We start from the raw sequence: 21,199 nt of genomic DNA on the forward strand, positions 1-21,199 counted from the left end.
CTTTATGGAATTTATTGGTAATGGAACAAAACAACTCTAAGTCCAGTGAAAGGAGTATTTCACAGTAGTTTCATCACATTTTGTTTTAATGAAGAATATCCAATGAATGGTTCATCCAAAGATATTTAGAAGTTATAGACTGACTTATTGAAAACCTTTAAATATGTAAAGATGCTTGCCTTTTTGCCTGTTGATACTGAATTTATTCATGGCCAATGTTAACTTATTTCTTTGGGTAGATATGTTCAACTCTTATGAGAACAAAATTGTATTGAAAACATTATTATACTTCTAAGATGAATACAGTTGTCTCATTTTCCTTTCTCTCATAGATGCGCACACTAACTTCCCAACAATCCGGATGTCAGCTCTTTTGAGTATTGGATGTCCACTCACTGTAAGATAAAATATTTGATTATATTAATAAGTATTTAATTAATATGCCAGAATGGGTTATCATCATAATTAACTAGTTATTAATATGAATAATAGAAGGAGAGCAAAGGAGAGACTGGACATTATAAGCATGGTTATCTGGGCAACTTCTCCAAGAAGCTACTTCATGCTCGCAGGGAACAACCAGTCTATTCCATGAAGATCACTGGGGGAAGGGATTGAACAAGGGGGGGTGGGGGGGAGATAGACATATGCGCTGTGATGTTGGGTGAGGTAGGGAAGGTGCTTGCTTGTCAGTCTAGCCTGGGAAACAATGGGTTGGCTAGGGGGGTGGACCCAAAAGCAAGCACGTGAAATGTTGAAAGGTTAAGATCCTCAAGGCAAAGAGTCCCCCTTCTCTTGTGCTTTTGCCTCTTGCTTTGCTCTTGTCCAGAGATGATAGCTTTAATAGAATATTACTCAAAATAGGTAAACTAGAAGGAAAAGTATAACATTCCAAGATCTTGTTCTTACACATTCTCGAGGGAATCCAGATTTAATATTCAATGTTCCCTTGTTTTCAAAATGGGGATTGTATATATCTTGTATCATTGTTGAAAGGATCCAAAAACACATATCAGAGTATAGGTGTGTAAAAAATGTGTTAATATGGATGCATCAATTAAAACAGATACACCACACTAATGCAAATTGTTAATAACAGGGAACAGAAAAAGGGGGTAGATGGTAACACTTTGTACTTTTCAGTAAAATATTTTTGTAAACCTAAAATGTCTCAAAAAAGTCTGTTAGTTAAAAAAAAACAACGTACGTGTCTGACCTTTCATAAGTATTCAAAATATTGTTGCTATATTATTATATATATTATGATGCTATAATATATATAGGCTTTATAAAGAAATCTTACTAGCAATGGTGTGAAATAATTTATATATATATATATAAATTATAGGGTTAGGATTAGGGATATATATATATATCCCTAATCCTAACCCTAAATCTAACCCTAACCCTAACCCCTAACCCTAACTCTAACCCTATATATATTGGTGTCTGCCTCCAGTTCCTATCACAGAGCTTAGAAACCCTTATAATTTCCTAATTGACAAGAGCACTGGGAGCATCTTCCATTCTAATGAGATTGAGGCAACTGGTCCAAAGATCAGGAGAAGGGCTTCTCCCTCTAGCTGCTAGAGTCTAGCAGGTTGGCTTAGGCCTGTGTGAAATCAGCACAGCCTGGCCTGGCCAGGTATAGAGGCAAGAACTATAATAATACACCTTTACCAGGCTTCCTGAGCTTCAGAATGACAACAGCAGATAGTCTGCAAAAGTGCTGGGGGATAAGGAATTCTATGCTACAGCCTAGAGGGGTACCTATGAGCACATGTGAGATATTTTAGGAAAATGCCTGGAATTAACTGCAGTGATAGAAATGCTTTCAAAGAGACCAGAGGTTGTATAAGAATAGGTAGAAAATTCTATGTGTGATTATTTTTGTGATTATATGTGTATCTATATACACATGTGTGGGGATGTATGTAGTTGGATTCTGCTCTGAAATAGTAAAGTTTTGCTTCCCACTGCTCACTGTTCCTAGCTCCTGCCTCTGCCATTCAGGCAATTGGCTTCCTTGAGGGTGCCTGAAAATAAATCACCTAATTTCTGGTATTTGTCAATTTTGAAAAAAGAAAAAAATTATAAATTATTTATAAAATTTATAATATTCTAATAAATATTCTATGCTCAAGTTTTTTAAGTAATCAGCTCCCATTTATAATCTGTGAAAACAATGTAAAACAAATAGCTATTTAATAAACATAACTACTTAAAATGAGTTGAATGATTGTATGACATTCCATGAAGAAAAACGCTGGAACAAAGAAGACAGCTGCATTTCAAGAAGGAAGTTTTAAAACGCAAAGCAACAACAGTATTTTCTAAAGGAAGGCTTCCACTTGGGAGTGTATGACTTTCCTCACAATGCATAGCATGTTATGGATCCAAGAAATCAAAATCTGAAGAACTTAGCCCATGGAGCCAGATAGTAAAAAGACTGTGTGATGGCGTGAGAACCCTTTCTAACTTACAGGGAATCAGAATGTTTGGATGAGAAGATTGGTGGAAGAAGGAAAGAGGAGATGCTGATGGGCTCTTGAGAAAGGGTCCATCACCATATCTCCTTGTACCTTGCCCTGAGGGGGATTTTGTAATAGAGAACACCAAAAGTTTATGGGAAAAAAATCCAAAAGTAAAAGGTTTTTGATGAATGGGGATGCAAAGCCCTTAAAAAACACCATGTGGCCAATATGGAACTGCAGCAATAGGTGTGGACAGTGTCTGGATAATGGCTCTGCAGCCTTACATCACAAACTGTAACCCAAGGTGGTGTGAGGAGACTGACTGAGATGGTGTAGCTTCCAAGAGAACATGGGAATTCTCAGAAAACTGGCCGACTAGAAGAGGCCCACGGTCTGTAAAGGAAGACAGTGTATATATGGACTTCACTACTGGCAGTTATGAAGACTGGATGGCGCCCTAGCTGGTTTAGCTCAGTGGATAGAGCGTCAGCCTGCAGACTGAAGGGTCCCAGATTAGATTCCAGTCAAGGGCACATGCCAGAGTTGTGGGCTAAGTCCCCAGTGTGGGGCGTGCAGGAGGCAGCTGATCAATGATTCTCTCTTATCAATGATGTTTCTATCTCTCCCTCTCCCTTCCTATCTGAAAAAAATAAAATAAAAAATGACTGGATGGTAATGAATGGTTCACAAGATTTAGGTGGCATGATTAAGACACGGGTAGAGAGCAAAGGAGATCACATTGAGGATGTATCTCATGAGATAAGAGGAAATGAGAGAGTAGGCCTGGTATAAATGAGAGAGTAAGTAAGAATAATTTAGATTGCATATGTACAATAACAGCAGCATGAAAATACAGAAGTTAGAAATATAGCTTATAGATTATTGAGATAAAAGAAGTCATTCCAATTATTCATAGGAAAATATTTTCAATGTGAAAGACACAACTTGTCTACGGCCATACCACCCTGAACGCACCCAATCTCGTCTGAAAGACACAACTTATCATATCATGCAACTTAGAGATACAAGTTTCATAGAAAGTGATATCAACTCACTAAAAGGGGTGGCAAAATGGAGGTGACCTAAGTAACGGAGGAAAACAGCATTTTGATTGGAAACTGGAGGCTAAAGATAAAATGCAGATGGATAGACACAGATGGATAGATACAGAAATAATTATCAATAAGTGCACAAAGAGCTTAGTATTCACATATGTATTTTCCAGATCTGTCCACTGAGAGAGCCTGGAAACAGTGATCCTTCAGTAGCATCAAGGAAATCCAGTGCCCAGACTTTGGTTTCTAAAGACTATTCTCCAATAAAAGGAACCAAGACTCCTTAGAGAAACAGTGGTTCTAGGGTGGGATAATAATGCAAGAAGAGTCTGCAGAATCTTGTAGTGTCAAAGTAGGGAAGCACTTCAACTCCGTAATATTCTTTTAAAAAAAGCACAACCTCAGCATTTTTAAAACAATAATAATAACAATAAGCATAGTTGCCATTTAATGCACATTTATTCTGTGCTAGGCACTGTACTAAGTGCTTTGCTTATATTATCTCAATATCTGATAGCCTGATGCTGCCAATATTATTATTATAAGAAACACAGATTCATATCAATGGCATGTTTCTTTGGGCTATGGCAATTCTTGATTCATGTATGGATTGCAGAACAACTTATTGGAAACCATAGCATTATTTATATCACTCATGTTTAAAGCAGGTATATGTTACATTACATTATTATTTGCCTTTTTATATTTTTTTGTCATATATCTTCAAAATGTCAGGAATCCACTTATTTTTGTCACTGCACTGATTTCTAAGAGAGCATCTTGCAGATAAACAAGTGTTCAATAAATAATTTTGATAATGCTTATTTTTGCTTTATAAAATTGATATCATATTATGTATATTTTGCTTTCTTCACTCAAGATTTCATGAGAATCCTTCCAAGCCAACTAGGATAACTCTGATTCATTATTTTATATAGTAAATAGTATTCTGTGATATAAATAGACCATAATATTTTTTCTATTATTTAATATTTACTATGTTTCTTATCCCCCTACCCACAAAATGATAAAATAAGCATTCTTGTTTATTTAGTAACTAGAGGCCCTCGGCCTGGCCTGTACCCTCTTGCAATCTGGGACTCCTTGGGGGATATCCAACTGCTGGTTTAGGCTCAATCCCGATTCCTGAAGGATCAAGCTTAACCAGCAGTCGGACATCCCTTTCACAATCTGGGACCACTGGCTCCTAAATGCTCTCCTGCCTGCATAATCGCCCCTAACTGTTCACCTGCCTGTCTGATTGCCCCTAACTGCTCTCATGCTTGCCTGATCGCCCCTAACCACCTCTGCCTCGGCCCCTGCCATGGCAACTTTGTCTGAAAGAACTTCCAGAATGACATCCGATGTTAGTTTGGCTGACTGGTCTAATTAGCATATTACACTTTTATTAGAATATTACATAGAATTTTACATAGAATATTACATAGAATTTTATTAGAATATAGCATATTACACTTTTATTATTCTAATAAAAATCTATCATGTTTTCATATGATAGATTGCTAAGATGGAGTGCAGATTCAAATAACACATTTTTCACTTTTACTGATATTGCCGAAGTATTTTTTAACACACTATGAAATCCATATATCCGCCAGCAATGTGTGACAGTACTTTTGTGCTCATATCCCAACTAGCAATAGCAAATATTGTTTTGTTTTAATAGTGGCCAGTCTAAAAGCTGCTAGTGCAATGAGTTTCCTTATCTACTACTGACTATATGAATCTTTGCATATTTTTTTTATTAGCTGTTAGATTTCTGTTTTGTGATTTATTTCTTTACATCCTTTGTCTATTTTTATTATACTGCCCTCTCATTCTCAATTTAAAATAGCTCATGGGATTAAACCTCTGTGTTCTACAGTGCAATTCCACTCCACATCCGTTTTTAAGATAGATTTGTTTATGGTATCTTTTCATAGAAAAGTCAATATTTTATAAAACAAGTCATTTTTTTTCTCTTTTATATTCTTTATTTACTATCATTCCTGCTCCTAGTTAAATATGCAGTTTTCTAGATTCTTTCAGAATTATAAATTAATTAGAAGCCAGTGCATGAAAATTCATGCATTGAAGGGGGGGTCCCTTAGCCTGGCCTGCTCCCTCTCACAGTCCAGGAGCCCTCAGGGGTGGGAGGTGACCTGGTGATCAGGGGAAAGCGATGCCCCCATCACACCTCTGCTGCTGCCACTGCTAGCAGTGCAAGCCTCAGCTGGTCCTGGTTGCCTGAGCCTCAATCAGTCCTGGGCGGCTGGGGCTCTGAGGGTAGGTCTGGCCACACTGTGCACCTGCTGCCCCTCCCCCACCGGCTGGGCTGAAAAGACTGTGGGACTCCTGTGGAGGTACAAGGAGCACCTGGACCCACCTGAGGGCAAGTCCTGCCTGCCACCACCCTCCCCACCTCCCCCTGCCACGGGGCTGAAAAGACTGCAGGACTCCAGCAGAGCTGAGGGAACTGGGTGCTACCATCTTGTGGCTAATGGGTGCTGCCATCTTCGTGACAGTGTGATGGCCAATATGCATATTTTCTTTTTATTAGATAGGATTAATTAATTAATTTAGACTGGTTGTTGAATTTTCTCAATATATTCTTTTAGTATCTGTTATTATCCATGATTTTTCTCCCAAAAATTGTTGAAGTAGTAAGTTATGACAATAGAATTCTTAATTCATGAAAATGATATGGTATTACTAATGACTACTAAGAAATACACAGTGTTTCATTATTCATTTTAGTCTACAGTGAACACGGTGAAGGTACAAATTGCCAAATTGCCTCTGAGAAGAAACAAGACACTTAAAGTGCTCTGGTACATGCACACAGTGGAAACAAGCAAAGTAGGGCCAAACCTTTTGTGTTATAATCTACTGAGCACTAACAAAAATGATCTTAATGACATTTAGATAAGGACACTTAATGAACATACTTTTCAAAGAATGGCCAAACTCTCATCAGGAAGTGATGATAACTCTTGTGAAATTTTTAGCTCAGAGCTAGGTGTATGAACTTTGGGATTAGAAAGACCAGAGTTCAAATACTGACACTTCTGACTTAGCACCTTTGTGATCTTAGAAAAAATGAGCTTACATTTCTTCATCTTTAAAATGAAGATAATAAAAGTTCCTACCTCAAATGAATAATACAGAAATTTAATGAGAAAATACTAGTAAAGCACTTGACTTAGATTTGAATGATCGTAATTTGTTAATAAATTTTAGCTGTTCTTACTCTCTTTTTTTTGTTCCCCTTCACTGCAGTAAACATCTGCCCTTATATGTATATATGTATTTATTGTTTTCTTTAATAGTGTGTTTGCTATGTGAATGCGACTTCCAGACAGGCAAATCATGTTCTTCCAATGTTCCATCAGATTGTTTCCCCTAACCCTTTTCTACATAAATGTTATATATCTCCCACTGATATGCCACATTCTAATGTGAAGACTACTGACGTAACATTTTTGCTACATTCTGTTTGGTTTTTAACAATACTACCTCCCCCACACACATACATATTCCATAAATTCCTAGGAATATAAATTCTTTCTTTTGTTCATTCTCCTTAGAAAAATCAGATTGATAAATCTATCTCGTATATCCAAGTACTCTATCCAACACATAGTCCAACATTCCTCTGTCCGCTCACCTCTCCCTTCTTATATGAGCATAACCCTAAAAATACGTAAGATTCAGTTTGGAGGGCTCCCTCAAATTTTCCTAAGCCTATTTTTTTATGGTGAGTATAAAATCCATACACAGTCCACATCTGTTGAAAAGCTTAGCACAGGTATGCTCATAGGGTAAATATGCTCACCATTACACTTCACCACTAGATGTCACTCTTTGTCACATCTAAGCAAAGGTGGGGCCCCTTTCTACCACCAAAATGCTCTGCAGACTAGGCACTGGTCCCATGCCTGAGAAACATCTAACAGTAACATTGACTTTGCCACAAAAAATAATAAAAATTAATCTCCAATGTAAGCACAAGGCTGTCTCTGAGTATCCTCTGATTAGGATAGGAGAATCCACTTATCTCCAGTAACCAGGACCTCATTTAATTGATACCCACCTCCAAAGGGCACATCTGCAGTGATCCTGGCCTAGAAAGTAACCATCTTTCCAAGCTTTTCTGTACCAGAGGCAAATGGAATCACTTCCTTTATGCCCTCAGATTGTGTTAGTGTCACTAGAAAGAACTCAGATCTCTGGTTTTGTGATGAGAACCAAGGTTGTCAATATATATTTACTATAAAAAGTTCATATGCAAATATGATCTCATTGTTCGATTCTCCCAGATTCACTCTACTATTGCTGATAGATCATGAAAATTAATTTTCAGGCTGAAAATCCAGCATTTTTCTCTTTTTCAAATATTCACTTTAATAAAAATAAATCTATGATCATACTCTCAAATGCATCTGTTTTGTTTTGTTTTTTTCTTTTTTTCTTTCTTTTTTTTTTTTTTTTTTTTTTTTTGTGTGTGTGTGTGTGTGATTTATTCTATTGTCATAGTTTCCTGATTTTGAGAGAGAAAATTAGTGGTGTTATATCTTTAGAATTCTTATCATTTGGCATCAACTGTATTGGTGGTGCAGATTTATATATGGAGTGGGCAAAAGTTGGTTTACAATTGTGAGCATGTCAAACACAGACTTTATTCTTGTATTATTATTTATTAACTAATTATTGTATTATTTGTCTTCTGTAACCCTACTTTTGTCAACCCTTGTATATTATTCAACTGGTCATATCTGGATATTATATGAATATTGTGTACCAGTCTAGACAGTTTCATGACTGAGACAATTTATAATGTAATCTGTGTCTGTAAGACATAATAAACAGGATAGGTTTATTCCATTTCTTATCAACAAGACTGCAAAAACAAAGACCTTGTTTTAAATCTTCAGAAAGAAGATGTTAAGTAGACTGATATTGTTAAAGCAAATCCAATAACTAAATGTCAGGTATTTTTAAAACTCCCTGGATCTTATTTTGTGTCAGACACTGCTTTAAGCACTGCATATATGTCATTTCAATTATTTCTTATCACAACCCTATGTGATACAAACCAAGAAGTGTGGATGAGATGCCTGACTCCAACACAACAGCAACCAGTCAGACACCATATAAGCACTTTACACATATTTTCTTATTTACTCTTGATCCTAACTCTATTAGATATTATTATTGTAAGTCTCACTTTACAGTTAAGAAAAATCATGGTTCACAGAAGTTAAATAACTTCTAGAAGATCAAATATTTAATGAAAGACAATAGCAGGATTTGAACAAAGCCAGCCAATGGACTCCATACTTTCACCTTTTGTCTGAATATTTATTATCTACATATATTTAATTGAGAAGGATTTATATGTCATACAAATATTTCAATGCACATTATGATCTTAGCTACAGGCATTTAAATATAAATAGCTTTGCAAGCATCTATAAATGTTTTCTATTTTTGGATATTGACTCTTCAGTCAATACTCTAAGACCCTGGATATTAATTAGTTATACTTATCTAGGGTTTGGTGGGCAAAAGTGATGTGAACATCTTTTTTCTACCCTTCACCCTTCCCTCCCCCCGCTCTTTTTTTTTTTTTTTTTTTTTAATTTTCTGTTAGCAGACAGAGTCCAGGAAATATGAGTTTGTTCTACTGCTGTTCTAAAGATTGTTATCTAGATTGTTGGGTGACTAGAAGCATTTGTAGTGGCAGCAGCAACATAACACCTTGCTGATTTCACATTCTGACTTCTGGATCAGCTATTGAGGTGTGCTCTTCACAGCTCCAAAGGCAGCCACCAAAATGGAAGCTCCCTGGTGGGACAGGCCTTCACTGCTCTCAGAGTCATTCTGGAAAGCTTAAACTAGAAAGCACCCCTTAATCCCCAACAAGTTTTTAAGTACTTCATTTACTATGTTAAATCCATGTCTTGTTAGCATTCCTAGCGTGCTTTTCATTTCTTGCTCTGAGCTTTGACTGATATTGCTTGACTTGTATTAGTGCTATCTGATTAGAGCTGATTAGAGCTGATCCCTTTTACAGACTGCAGTGCAACCGCTGTCTCTTCATGTAGTATTCGCCTCCATCCCCCTCATCCCATCCTCCTTTCCTTAGTAACCCTGTCCATTCACTACCTCAAAGCCATTTATGAAAACCATTTTGACAGTTGAGTCTAATGCACTTCCTAAGGTTTCCAATTTAGGAATGTTAATATCATTTTGAAATAAAAATAAAATTCAGGAAATAGAATGTTCAGATTTTGATTTAAGGCAATCAAAACAATGATGTTCCTAATGGAAGGAAGTTGTAATTGTTTATTTTTCTCTTCTCCAGTGTACTGACACTGGAGATTATGCCCTGGTACCTCGCTCACCCCTCCTGCCACTTTTCACCACTGGTACTACACCTTTGCTGCTGCTAATGTTACTGCTTCATCCTTGCCTTGCAAATTGTCTCAAAAAGGAATGTTGGTACTTTTTTTGATCCTTAGCACTTGCCATAAAATATAAATAACTTTGAGATATGTGTATACAAACGAGAATTCAGGATTATGCCAAGCACATCCCTTGCCTCTGCCACAGTTTTGCACAAAGTCCTTTGTGCAAAACATAAGTTTTGAGACTCCCATAATTTTTTTAATTTTTAGAATATTCTTTATTAGCAAAATTTAGCCTAAAAGTAGCCATTAAGAATGTCCCAAATCCATTTAGTTAAAAAGCTCCATAACTTCATGATCAAAGAATAAATATTGGTGCCAGAGCACCTTGCTGAATTTGTACTCAGATGCAACTGAAATAAATACCATACATATTTATATGTGATGGTTGTTCGGAAGACTATCAGAAAGGTAAACAACATTTGGGAAAACCAACAGCCATTTGTTTCTTTGTACCTGACCCAAAATATATTCAGCTGGTATTTGTGTTATTACATACATGGCGCCTACAACCCATCTGATACTTCTGCTCTCATCTTTTTTCCCAGTAGAAGAGAGGAGGGAGACAGATAAAATACTATGCCCACATCCCTAAATGCTACAGCCAAACCAGAGAAGGAGAGAGCCCATGTCAGGAGCTGGGTTCACTTCTACTTTGTAGTGCCTGGATGACAATTAGGAATAGTTTTGTAGGGGAAAAACAACAACACAAAAATAAAATTAAGTAAAATCCAATTTCCACTCTCAAATTGTTTTAAACATTAGTTTGAAAGTTACTCAGTTTAATGCACTTTTGTAGAAATAACTAGAACTTTTTGCACTCTTCATTTCTTTCCAGGCCTTTTACAAAAAATATCATTCCATTGCTAGTTCTTGCTGCTCCACTGTTTTTTCTACATATTCTAATTTATTGATTCTCCTTCCCAGCTTATGTTTTCTTCATGTTTCAATTGAAAGTATGAAATTTCCTTAGCAAATAGTATTTGATGCTGCAAGATTCTTTAAATTTATTATAAATAATCATTTGATGAAACAAATGGCTATTCCATTTTCACTAATAGGACCAATAGGGGAATATTGGAGTATTTTGCTTTCTGTAAATCATTATGAACATTTACAAACATACTAGAACATTTACACACATACTAAAAAGTGTGATAAAAGTATACAATAAAAAACACTTAAATTCTACAATCAATATTTTACTGGAAATTCTTTATCATGTATCTGTCCCTCCATCTAGCTGTCCTATTTCTGAGGCTCTGTAATAGATAGTAAGAGGAATCAGCTGAAAAACATTAAAAAAGGCATGATTGAATAAAACTTTCCTGAAATGTTTTCAGCATTTTGACTTTGCTGTTGCCTATGTAAAAATTAAGATAAACATTTGGAGGGTGTTTGAAGTATTATATATACCGGGATTATGACTCACATCTTAATGCTTTCTGCAGGTTTCCCCATGGTTTTCAACAAAGTAGGTTTGTTGAGCAGTAGAGGAGAAAGGGTTATCACTGACTATCAAATTAATATATACAGCTCCTTACATGCCGTCACTCTGCCCTCAATTTTTAAATAATGGATTTTATAAAAAGATTGAATAAAGGACTCAAAAGCCATAAACTACAGAGAGATACAAGATGCTATTGCCAAAAAACAGATAGCACTCAATTAGTTTTTTTAAAGGCATTCTTATCACATCTCCTCCTAATATTAGCTTTCTCAATAAACAATAGCCTGCTGCAATATTGCCAGGGTCGCCCAGCTGAGATGACAATGAGCAATGACAGATGATCAGGACCATCTGAAATTATTCACACATGGCACTCACTAGGCCTTTGGTTTTAAGACTTTTCTATCTGTGACTGAAACATGAAACCAGATTAATATGTATATGGTAAGAAAGATAAGATATGCATTTTTAAAAATATAAATGGAACTAAGAATATTTTGGGATCCATTTTCAGCTACTAACTTATCTAGTTGAGTCTAATGTGTACATAAAAAGCAACAAATATTTCTGCTTTTTAAAAAGACTTTAAATCTTGTAATTCTATTAAGAACCTAGGTAAGGTTTTCAGAACTAAAGTAATACATATCAAAATCTTTACAACATTACAATATCCCCATTATTGGTGAGACCTTAAAAGGTCTGGCTCTTTCCTATTTTTATTTTTATTTCTTTCTTTTTTGGTTAATCCTCACCCAAAGATGATGTTGATTATTATCATTATTTTAGAGAGAGAGTGGAAGACAGGGAGGAAAGGGGAAGGAGAGATAAATATTGATGTGACAGAGACACATTGATTGGTTGCCTCTTGCATGCACAGATAGAACCTGCAAACCAGATACATGCCCTATGGAATCAAACGTGTGACCCTTTGGTGCTCAGGCTGACACCAACCAGGGCCCCTTCCTATTTTTCCAATCTCATCTTGAAAAATGTTCACAGGATTTCCAGATGAATCAACTTTCTAGTTTTCTCCTACCTTAACGAGCTGCTATTTCCCAGTCTTTTAAGGATTCTTCTTCCTTCTCTCTGACTTGGTTTCATAGTCTGGGCCTTGAACACTCCTCTACTTCCCTCCTCCACCTGCTGTCCTTATCCAATCCCATGTTTTTGAACATTATAAATGTATTAATGGCTATAAGATTTATATCTCCAACTTTGATAGCTTGCCAAGCTCAAGATTTGGTGTGAAAAGGAGCCCTATGATCCACTGCATACTATGGGGGAGGAGGGTGGCGCGCCACTGGCATTCTCGGTGATGTGCTAAATGTCCAAGAGCAGAGTTCACACACCTCTGCCAAATTCTACTTCAGTGGCATCATATTGGTAACCTGAAATGGGCCATATTGGAAATATTTGCCCATGAAAATCATCAAATGCTACAAATCTTCGTCCCTCTCCGGAGCTAGCTTAACAGTACACATTGCCTGTAATATCCTGCTGAGTCCCAAGAAAAACAGGCCAAAGCGATCCTAAGTAATTAAAATGCTGTGTGTGTGTGTGTGTGTGTGTGTGTGTGTGTGTGTGTGTGTGAATATTGTTATTTTAGCTATCCTTTGAAGATAATTTTCAAATCTATTGCTGTAGTTCATTTAAAGTACTTCTATAGGCACAAAGTTCCAAACCCTGATCAGCAGTTAGATTCTGTGGCTTTGGGATATTTAACCTCTTCGTTCAGATGGAATAACAAGCTTAGGGCAAAATATGCAGTCATGGGAATCAAATTTTATTACTTTAAGAAAAATTTTACTAAAAAATACTAGTATGAGTTAGATTAGGATCTTATGATAATGGTATCTCTAACCACTTTCCCATCCAGATATTGAGATCTACAAGTAAATACTTAACACAAACTGACATTTTTCTTTCTAGAATTTGTTTAGTTATCTGTTGATAGCCAAGTTGGAAAGTCATATTTTTATATTATGTCTGATATTGCTGCTCTGAAGAGCCAAGTGTTATAGAGGAGAGGAAATCAGACAGCAATTAGAAAATGAAGGAAATATGCAAAGAGAAACAGTGCTAAGAGATTTTGTGGTCCAGGATAGAGAGGGAGAGAGGGTGAGTTGTCATTCCATAACCACAATCAGTGGGGCTGGGCTGCCTACAATTGTGTTCTGTAAACACATACTCTTTTTGTGCCTAAAACTAAACTCCTGAATTTCACCCAAAGCTGCTCCATTCATATTTTACCTTCCTCAGATCAGTAAATTTCTACATCCATTTTTTAGGTGTTCAGTAGACTTCCTTTCTCTCACATAACTATATCCAATTCCATAGCATGTCCTACTGGCTGTATCTTCTGAATATATCTACAATCTGAATACTTCTAATCATTTCCACTGTCACCAACCTCGTCCAAGCCACCATTCAGTCCTGCCTGGATCATTGCAATAGCTTTTTGTAGTCCCAGCTTCTGCCCCTATCCACTCCCTGGAAGCCTCCCCAGGTCTTTTCTATGCAGAGCAAATCCTGTCCCTATTCAGAGCAGCACTCCAGGAAGCTTCCCGTTTCTCTCAGGCCAGAAACCAAAAGCTTTATAATGACTCTCTTCTTCAGCTATGAAACTTCACCTCCAATTGTTCATCTCCTTGTTTACTTTCTTACCTAACCCCATGTCTTTAAATATTATAAATGCATTAATGGCTATTAAATTTATATCTCTAGCTTCAGTCACTCACTGAGCTCCACATCTGGTGTAAAAAGGGGCCCTGCTGTCTTGAAACACTCCAGACACTCCTTCCTTAGACTCTGCCTCTGCTGTTCCTATTACTTCTCAGAACTTCTCCTCCATTAGCCACTTGCCACAATTCCCCATCTTCAGGTGTTCAAATGTCTCCTGAATCCAGACTTTTCCTGGCTGTTTGGTTTAAAGTACCCCCTCCCCCTAGGGAATCTTATCTTCTTTCTAGCTCCTTTGTGCCATATCATTTACATGTATATAATACAGTATGTATTTTGTGGGTTTTTTTTTTTTTTCACTCCACTATAATATAAATCTTCCTAGAAGAAATGTTGACAATTTAGACATCAACTGCACCCTCGTGTACCTAGAAGGGTGCCTATCATGTAATAAATGCTCCAACAGCCCTGGAATAAAGGAAGGAGTCAATCCGGAAAATGAGTAAAAATACTTGTGGGGATGAAGTTGCAGAAATGCCTGAATTGCACAAACTCTTAGCCTCCACTGCCCTAATTCAATGGAATGTTGCCAACTCCTTGTTTTGTTCTATTTAGATTCTGCATCTGTGTAGATTTCATTTCCAAAATTTGGGGATGTATAGTAATTTAGTCAGGAAAAACGTTGTTTCCAAGGATGCCTGGTAAAACTGATTACAATGAAGTTGGCACTGGGTCCTAGTTTTAATATGACACCATGGCATATTGTCATTCTAATTTCCACTATAAAGTTTTTCCAGTGGTAGAATGGGTACTTTCCCAGTTGTTGTTGTTGTTTTAAATAGAACTTAGATAAAAAGCTCATGTTGGACTGGCATCTGATCACTCAGAGCAATCTTCTCAGATAAAAACACCATGTCAGTAAAAAGAAAGAAAAAAATATCTGCTATAGTATGGAAGGGAATAATCCCTTACAAAACTGTCTCTGCATGCTAATAAACCAACAATTAAAAAAATAAATAAATAAAGGCCCGAATATGAAATTGTTTGAGTGATATCGCTTACATTAAATTTCAGTGATGCCAAAGGCAAAATCACCCTGAGGCTTGGATACATAAGTTAGGACAATGACACATACTAGTATTTAAGCTCCTTACATTAAATAATGGTTGGTGCATCTAGTTTAGATCAGAATGTAAAAATGAAAACTTGAGCTTTATTTTAAGTCTTATTTTGACATTATTGAACATGATCTTGAGAAAGAAAGAAAAAAGATAATTATAGTGAGGCAACAATTCCCTGAAATACACACAAAGATAGCCTACTTAGTGTGGAGTTCCCTTGATCTTCCCAGGGTATAACAGTAATGCATTGTGTTTGTCTTTAATTTCTTGTGTCCTCACATAAGATGTTGAAATCTGGTTAATTGGTAATTGCTTCCAGCGCCATATGTAGACACTTTAAATAATGATATAGGAGATATGAACTGGAGACAAAATGCATAGTCAATATATTTTGACTTGCTCATAAATCTAGGAAATTTAGATAATCTCTAGTCATTAAGTAATGCTTGAAATCATATGTGGATAATGAATATCTCTATGGTCCTCCAAGGATAATACAGATTCCAAATTAGACTCTAGATCAGATGGTCAGCATTTGACATATTCAATAAACCACATTTGATATTATTCTGGTTTTTAATTGTATAATTAAAGTTATGTCACAAACAGAGGAGCTGATTCCATAAATTTTCTAATATTCAGCTATAAAATTGAGTGTTAAATCTGAACATCTGGATCTTTTTGGCCAACTGTCTACTGAATGGTTAGCTCTTCCAGGATTAATACTCATATTCTCTATAGAACATTCAGGAGCATTCCTATATAAGAAATTCTTACAATGTTACCATTTCTATGAATGTGAATATCATGTCTGTCCTCTAGTGAATTTTGAGACCTTAGAGGAGCACTAGAGAACACCTTCCAACTCATTTTTTTTTTCATTTTATAGATAAGAAGTTGAGATCCAGTAAAGCAGAGTTATACAAATCCATATTAGTATTTACAATTGCATTTAAGTGCAATTATATGCTGAAGGGGATCCAAATATGCTATCCCAAAATATGTTGCTTTGGCTAAAGGCTGATTTTGAGTTGAAGGCAATTGAGAAGCAGCAGATGCAAGAAGAACTTTGCTCTCCCACTTCCTGCCTGAAAGCAGGGGATAAATTTTCCTTTGTGAAGTTTTATCCTCCCCTCTCCTGTATCTGGTAGAAGAGGATTTTTTTTCCCCATTGAAGACAGAAGGTGGCACTGACTTGAGTCTGTCTGCCAACAGACAGCACTGACTTGAGTCTGTCTACCTTACTAAACAACATGTATGCTCCATTAATTGTCCATATATTTTATTTAATGTTTCATAATTTACTACCCCTAAAAGTCCAAACTCCTTTCCTTGTCTAGTCACTTTTCCATAATCCATTGTCCTTTGTTTAAATAGTATATAAGCCCTGGGTTTTAACTGCCTCTTTAGGGTTTTTACTTCTGTCCTGTGAATTCTCCACAGACTGCATATAAATATATAAATATCAATAAATTACATGTGCTGCCCTGGCTGGTGAGGCTCGTTTGATTGGAGCATCATCCCATATACCAAAAGATGGTGGTCCAATTCCCTGTCAGAGCACATACCTAGGTTGTGGGTTCGATCCCTGGACAGGGCTCATGCAAGGGGTGATCGGTTCATGTTTCTCACCTCTCTCTCTCTCTCTCTCTCTCTCTCTCTCTCTCTCTCTCTCTCCCCTTCCTTCTCTTCCTCCTCCTCCTCCTCCTCCTCCTCCTCCTCCTCCTCCTCCTCCTCCTCCTCCTCCTCCTTCTCTCTCTCTCTCTCTCCCTTTCTCCTCTTCTCTCTAAAAACCAATATAAAATAAAAATAAATAAATTTCCTCCTGTTAGTCTGTCTTTTCACTGTCTTTTCTCAGTTTAATTTGGCCTTATTCATAACCTAAGAGAGTAGAAGAAAAGTTTTCCCTCCTCTGCATAATATACTTGATTATTTGCCACTTGGTTAAATAGCTAGCATTAAGCCTTTCCTCAGAAATAGCTATTTCCAAAGTGTGTTTATAATTCAGATGTTGGTGATTCTGCTTAGTCATTTTGGGGGGAAAAGTGTTATACATCCTTAACATTTTCTATACCATCCACTTCAGAACTCCATTCCTCAACCCTATGTGTGTTGGGGTAGTGGGGTGAGGTGTGAGCAGATAAGGTGTGAGGTTGTTATTGCCATTCATCCTAAAATGAATGGCAGTTTTAGAAAGATATGAGAAGGAGAAAGACCCTGCTATTTTAATGTTGTGGCACTAGTTATATTGTTAAATGGTCTTAATCTGTCTCCTTATTATACCTTTAGTTTCTGTTGAGAAATCAGCTAACAATCAGCTTCCTTGTAGGTAACTATTTTTCTCTTGCTACTTTAAAAATTCTCTCTTTGTCTTTTGCCCTTGGCATTTTAATTATGATGTGTCTTGGTGTGGTCCCCTTTGGATTTCTTTTGTTTGGGTTTCTGTGTGCTTCCTGGACTTGTAAGTCTATTTCTTTCACCAAGTGGGAGAAGTTTTCGGTCATTATTTCTTCAAATAGGTTTTCAGTATCTTGCTCTCTTTCTTCTGGCATCCCATAATTCTGATGTTGGTATGCTTGAAGTTGTCCTAGAGGCTCCTCACATAATCTTCATATTTTTGGATTTTTTATTTTTTTTTTATTTTTTGCTTTTCCAGTTGTGTATTGTTTGCTTGTTTGTATTTCAAATCTTTGACTTGATTCTTGTGATCCTCTAGTCTGCTGTTGGATCTCTGTATAATATTTTTTATTTCAGTCAAGTGTATGCTTAATTTCTAGTTGGTCCTTTTTCATATCCTTGAGGTTCTCTCTAAATTTATTGGCCTTTTCTAGAAAATTCTTTAAAAAACCTTATAACCATGGTTTTGAATCCAGTCATTTGTTTTCCTCCATTTCTTTAATTTGTGACCTGTTTCTTTGTCTCCGAATTTTGGCTGCTTCGCTGAGTTGATAGAGTGGCTTTGTGTGCTAGGTGTCCTATAGGGCCCAGTGGCTCAGCCTTCCCAGTTACCTGAGGTGGACACTCTTGGTGCACCCCTTTGTGGGCTGTGTGCACAGTCTTGTTGTAGTTAAGCCTTGATTGTTGTTGGTATCATGGGGAGGAATTGACCTTCAGGCCAACTGAATGTGAGGATCAACTATGGCTTCTCGTCATCTCTTCCCTAAGAGGTCCCTGGGTCTCAGTGTCCTGCAGTAACCACTGCAAGTACCTCTGAGAGAATGCCGCCCTTGAGTTTTGCCCACTTCCAGACAGTCCACTTTCTCCCCATATGAGTCTGGGTCCCCAGAGTCTCACCCAGAACTGATGTTTGGAGCAGTCAGGAGCTTTTGTTTCCCTCCAGCTTGAAAAAGACAGCCGCATGCTCAATTGCCAGCCCTCTCTGTTCACACATCCGTACCTCTGCCTTCGACAGCTCCTGTGAGTCTCAGTATGCTTTTCTATTTCCTTCTAGTTATATAATTTCCACTCAGCCAGCCTTCCTGTGGTTCTAGACGATGTCCATTTTGTCTTTAGTTGTAGTTTTGAAACTATTGTGTGAGGCAGTTTAAGTGTTTACCTATGCCACCATCTTGGTTTCTCACACCGAAAATATCTTTAAAATGAGTCTAAATCTTTGTTTTCCATAATTCAAACTACAATAAACCACTGCAATTATTGTCTAGCATATACTAAATGCCTAATAAATATATTTGAATGAATAAGTGACTTACAGAACTGAATTTCTTGAACTCTGTTTGCTTACCCTCAAATTCATTTTCTAAGGGGCAGGGTAATTTTTCCAGTTATTTAATATTATCATGTCATTCTCCTATTTAAGATCCACACTGGCTTTCTACCAATTTTAAAGAAAAAAATTAATAAGCCTTAAAAGGCTCTGCATGAAAGGACTGGTTAATGCTCTATCTTGTGCAAAACAAGATGAGAAATGTAAATCTACACTTGTAATTTATTACCACTGTATAGGATTTGCACTGTGATGTCAACCTCCACATTGAATAATTAGGAACTCTGAACATGTTATACTTCAGTAGATACAAGAGAAGACACAAAATTAGGGGAAAGGTGGTGATCCTAGATAGCACACATTTTTAAAATAAGTGTTTTTTTCATTATAAGTATTTTCAAACACAAAATAGATAGAATATATAACAAATCCCATATACTCTCCACATAAATTTAGCAAGTATAAATATTTTTGCATTCTATTTTCACAACCACAACAACTGAACAAACAACATAACAACAGGCTATGTGGGGTGATCAGGCCGGTGAGGGTTAGTGAAGGATGACCAAATGACTGAACAGCAGGCTGCATGAAGGCCACCAGGCCAGCAGTGGGGACAGTAGCAGGTGACCAGATTGGCAGGAGGTAGTTAGGGGCAACCAGGCCAGCAGGGGGTGCAGTTGGGAGCAACCAGGTCAGTGGGGGCAATAAGGGGTGACCAGGAAGGGGGGTATTTAGGGGTGACCAGGTTGGCAGAGGGGTAAGTTAGGGGTGATCCGGCCAGTAGGCAGAAGTGATTAAAGGTGATAAGGCTGGCAGGTGAGGGAGTTAGGGGAGATCAGGCAGGCAGGCAGGTGAATTTTGTGCATGGAGTCTCTAGTAGAACATATAATTGTCTTTTTGGTGAAACTAAAATAGATGTGGTTTCAGGTGATGACAGACTGACCTACTCTTATTTGCTAGTATTTTTCTGTCAACCAAGGCTCTTTGTTTATTCTAATATATAGTTCATATAGTTAAATCAGAATCATTCCAAAAATTTTTTCATTAATGGACAATATTCTGATCCAGGACCTAGTTGGTTTTTGTGTATTTTTTTTACACTTTCATTAAGTTATTGCACATATCATAAATTTATCCATTTTTAGTATATAGTTCAGTGATTTTTGGTATAATTACAGAGTTGTGCAATAATCATCAAATTAAATTTTAGAAAATTTGTAACACCTTCCAAAAAACTCATGTCCATTATCAGTGATTGCCCATTAACTGTACTCCTCAGTTTTAAATAATTACTAATCTAATTTCTGTATCTATAGATTAGCCTATTCTAAATATTTCATACAAATGGATTCATGCAATGTGTCAACTTTGTGATTGGTTTTCTTCACTTAGCATAACATTTCAAGGTATCAATATTGAACCATTATTGAACCAATATTGAACCAGTATTAGCACTCCATTTTAATTACTAAATAATATTCCATTGTATCAATATATAATATTTGGTTTATCCATTCATCAGTTGAGGACATTTAGGTTATTCCCATTTTGGTGCTATCATAAATAATACTGTTATGAACTTTTGTATATGAGCTCTCATATAGATTTATGTTTTCTTTTCTCTTAGGCAGAAATATAAGAGTAAAACTGCTGAGTTATGTGGTAACTTTATGTTTAGCCTTTTAAATAACAATCAGATTTTTCCAAAATGGCTGTATCAATTTACATTCCTATCAGTGATATAAGAGTGTTAAAATTTCTCTACCTCTTCAAGTTTCTTATTGTCTGTCTTTTTTATTCTAGTCCCCCTAGTATGATGTAAATTTTTATTTTTATTTCCATTCCCCTAATGACTAAAATCCTGAACATCTTTTCATATGCATATTGATATGCTATGTAATAAAAGGCTAATATGGAAATTATCCCCTCAGGAATTCGACTAACCAGTTCAACTGCTCACTATGACATGCACTGACCATCAAGAGGCAGTGTGGAATGAAGGCCCCTGCCAGTAGCTGGCATCCAAGGAAAGAAAGGCCCCAATAAGCCCTAATCACCAGCCAGGCCTACGGACCCTACCAGTGCACAAATTTCATGCACTGGGCCTCTAGTTTGTATATATTCTTTGAAGATTGGTTATTTCAATTCTCTGTCTTTTTTTTTCTTCATTTTGCCACAGTCCCATGGTACTATAGCCCATGTTTTGACTTTATTTAACCTTAA

The 21,199-nt window shown here is 36.7% G+C and overlaps 1 protein-coding gene across 1 annotated transcript in view; it reads right to left on the reverse strand.

The window, feature by feature from the left end:
• Window positions 1–291: 291 nt before the first annotated feature.
• The window catches only part of IQCM (IQ motif containing M), a gene marked incomplete at both ends in the record, with an annotated part of 144,401 nt that continues 123,493 nt past the window's right edge, over window positions 292–21,199 (reverse strand). The window contains one exon of the mRNA XM_084885299.1: window positions 292–395. Within this exon, the coding sequence (XP_084741425.1) occupies window positions 292–395 (104 nt within the window). The remainder of the gene's footprint in view (window positions 396–21,199) is intronic.

Source organism: Pipistrellus hanaki (genome assembly GCF_964339955.1).
Source record: "Pipistrellus hanaki genome assembly, chromosome: 5".
In the NCBI taxonomy this organism is placed as follows: Eukaryota; Metazoa; Chordata; class Mammalia; order Chiroptera; family Vespertilionidae; genus Pipistrellus; species Pipistrellus hanaki.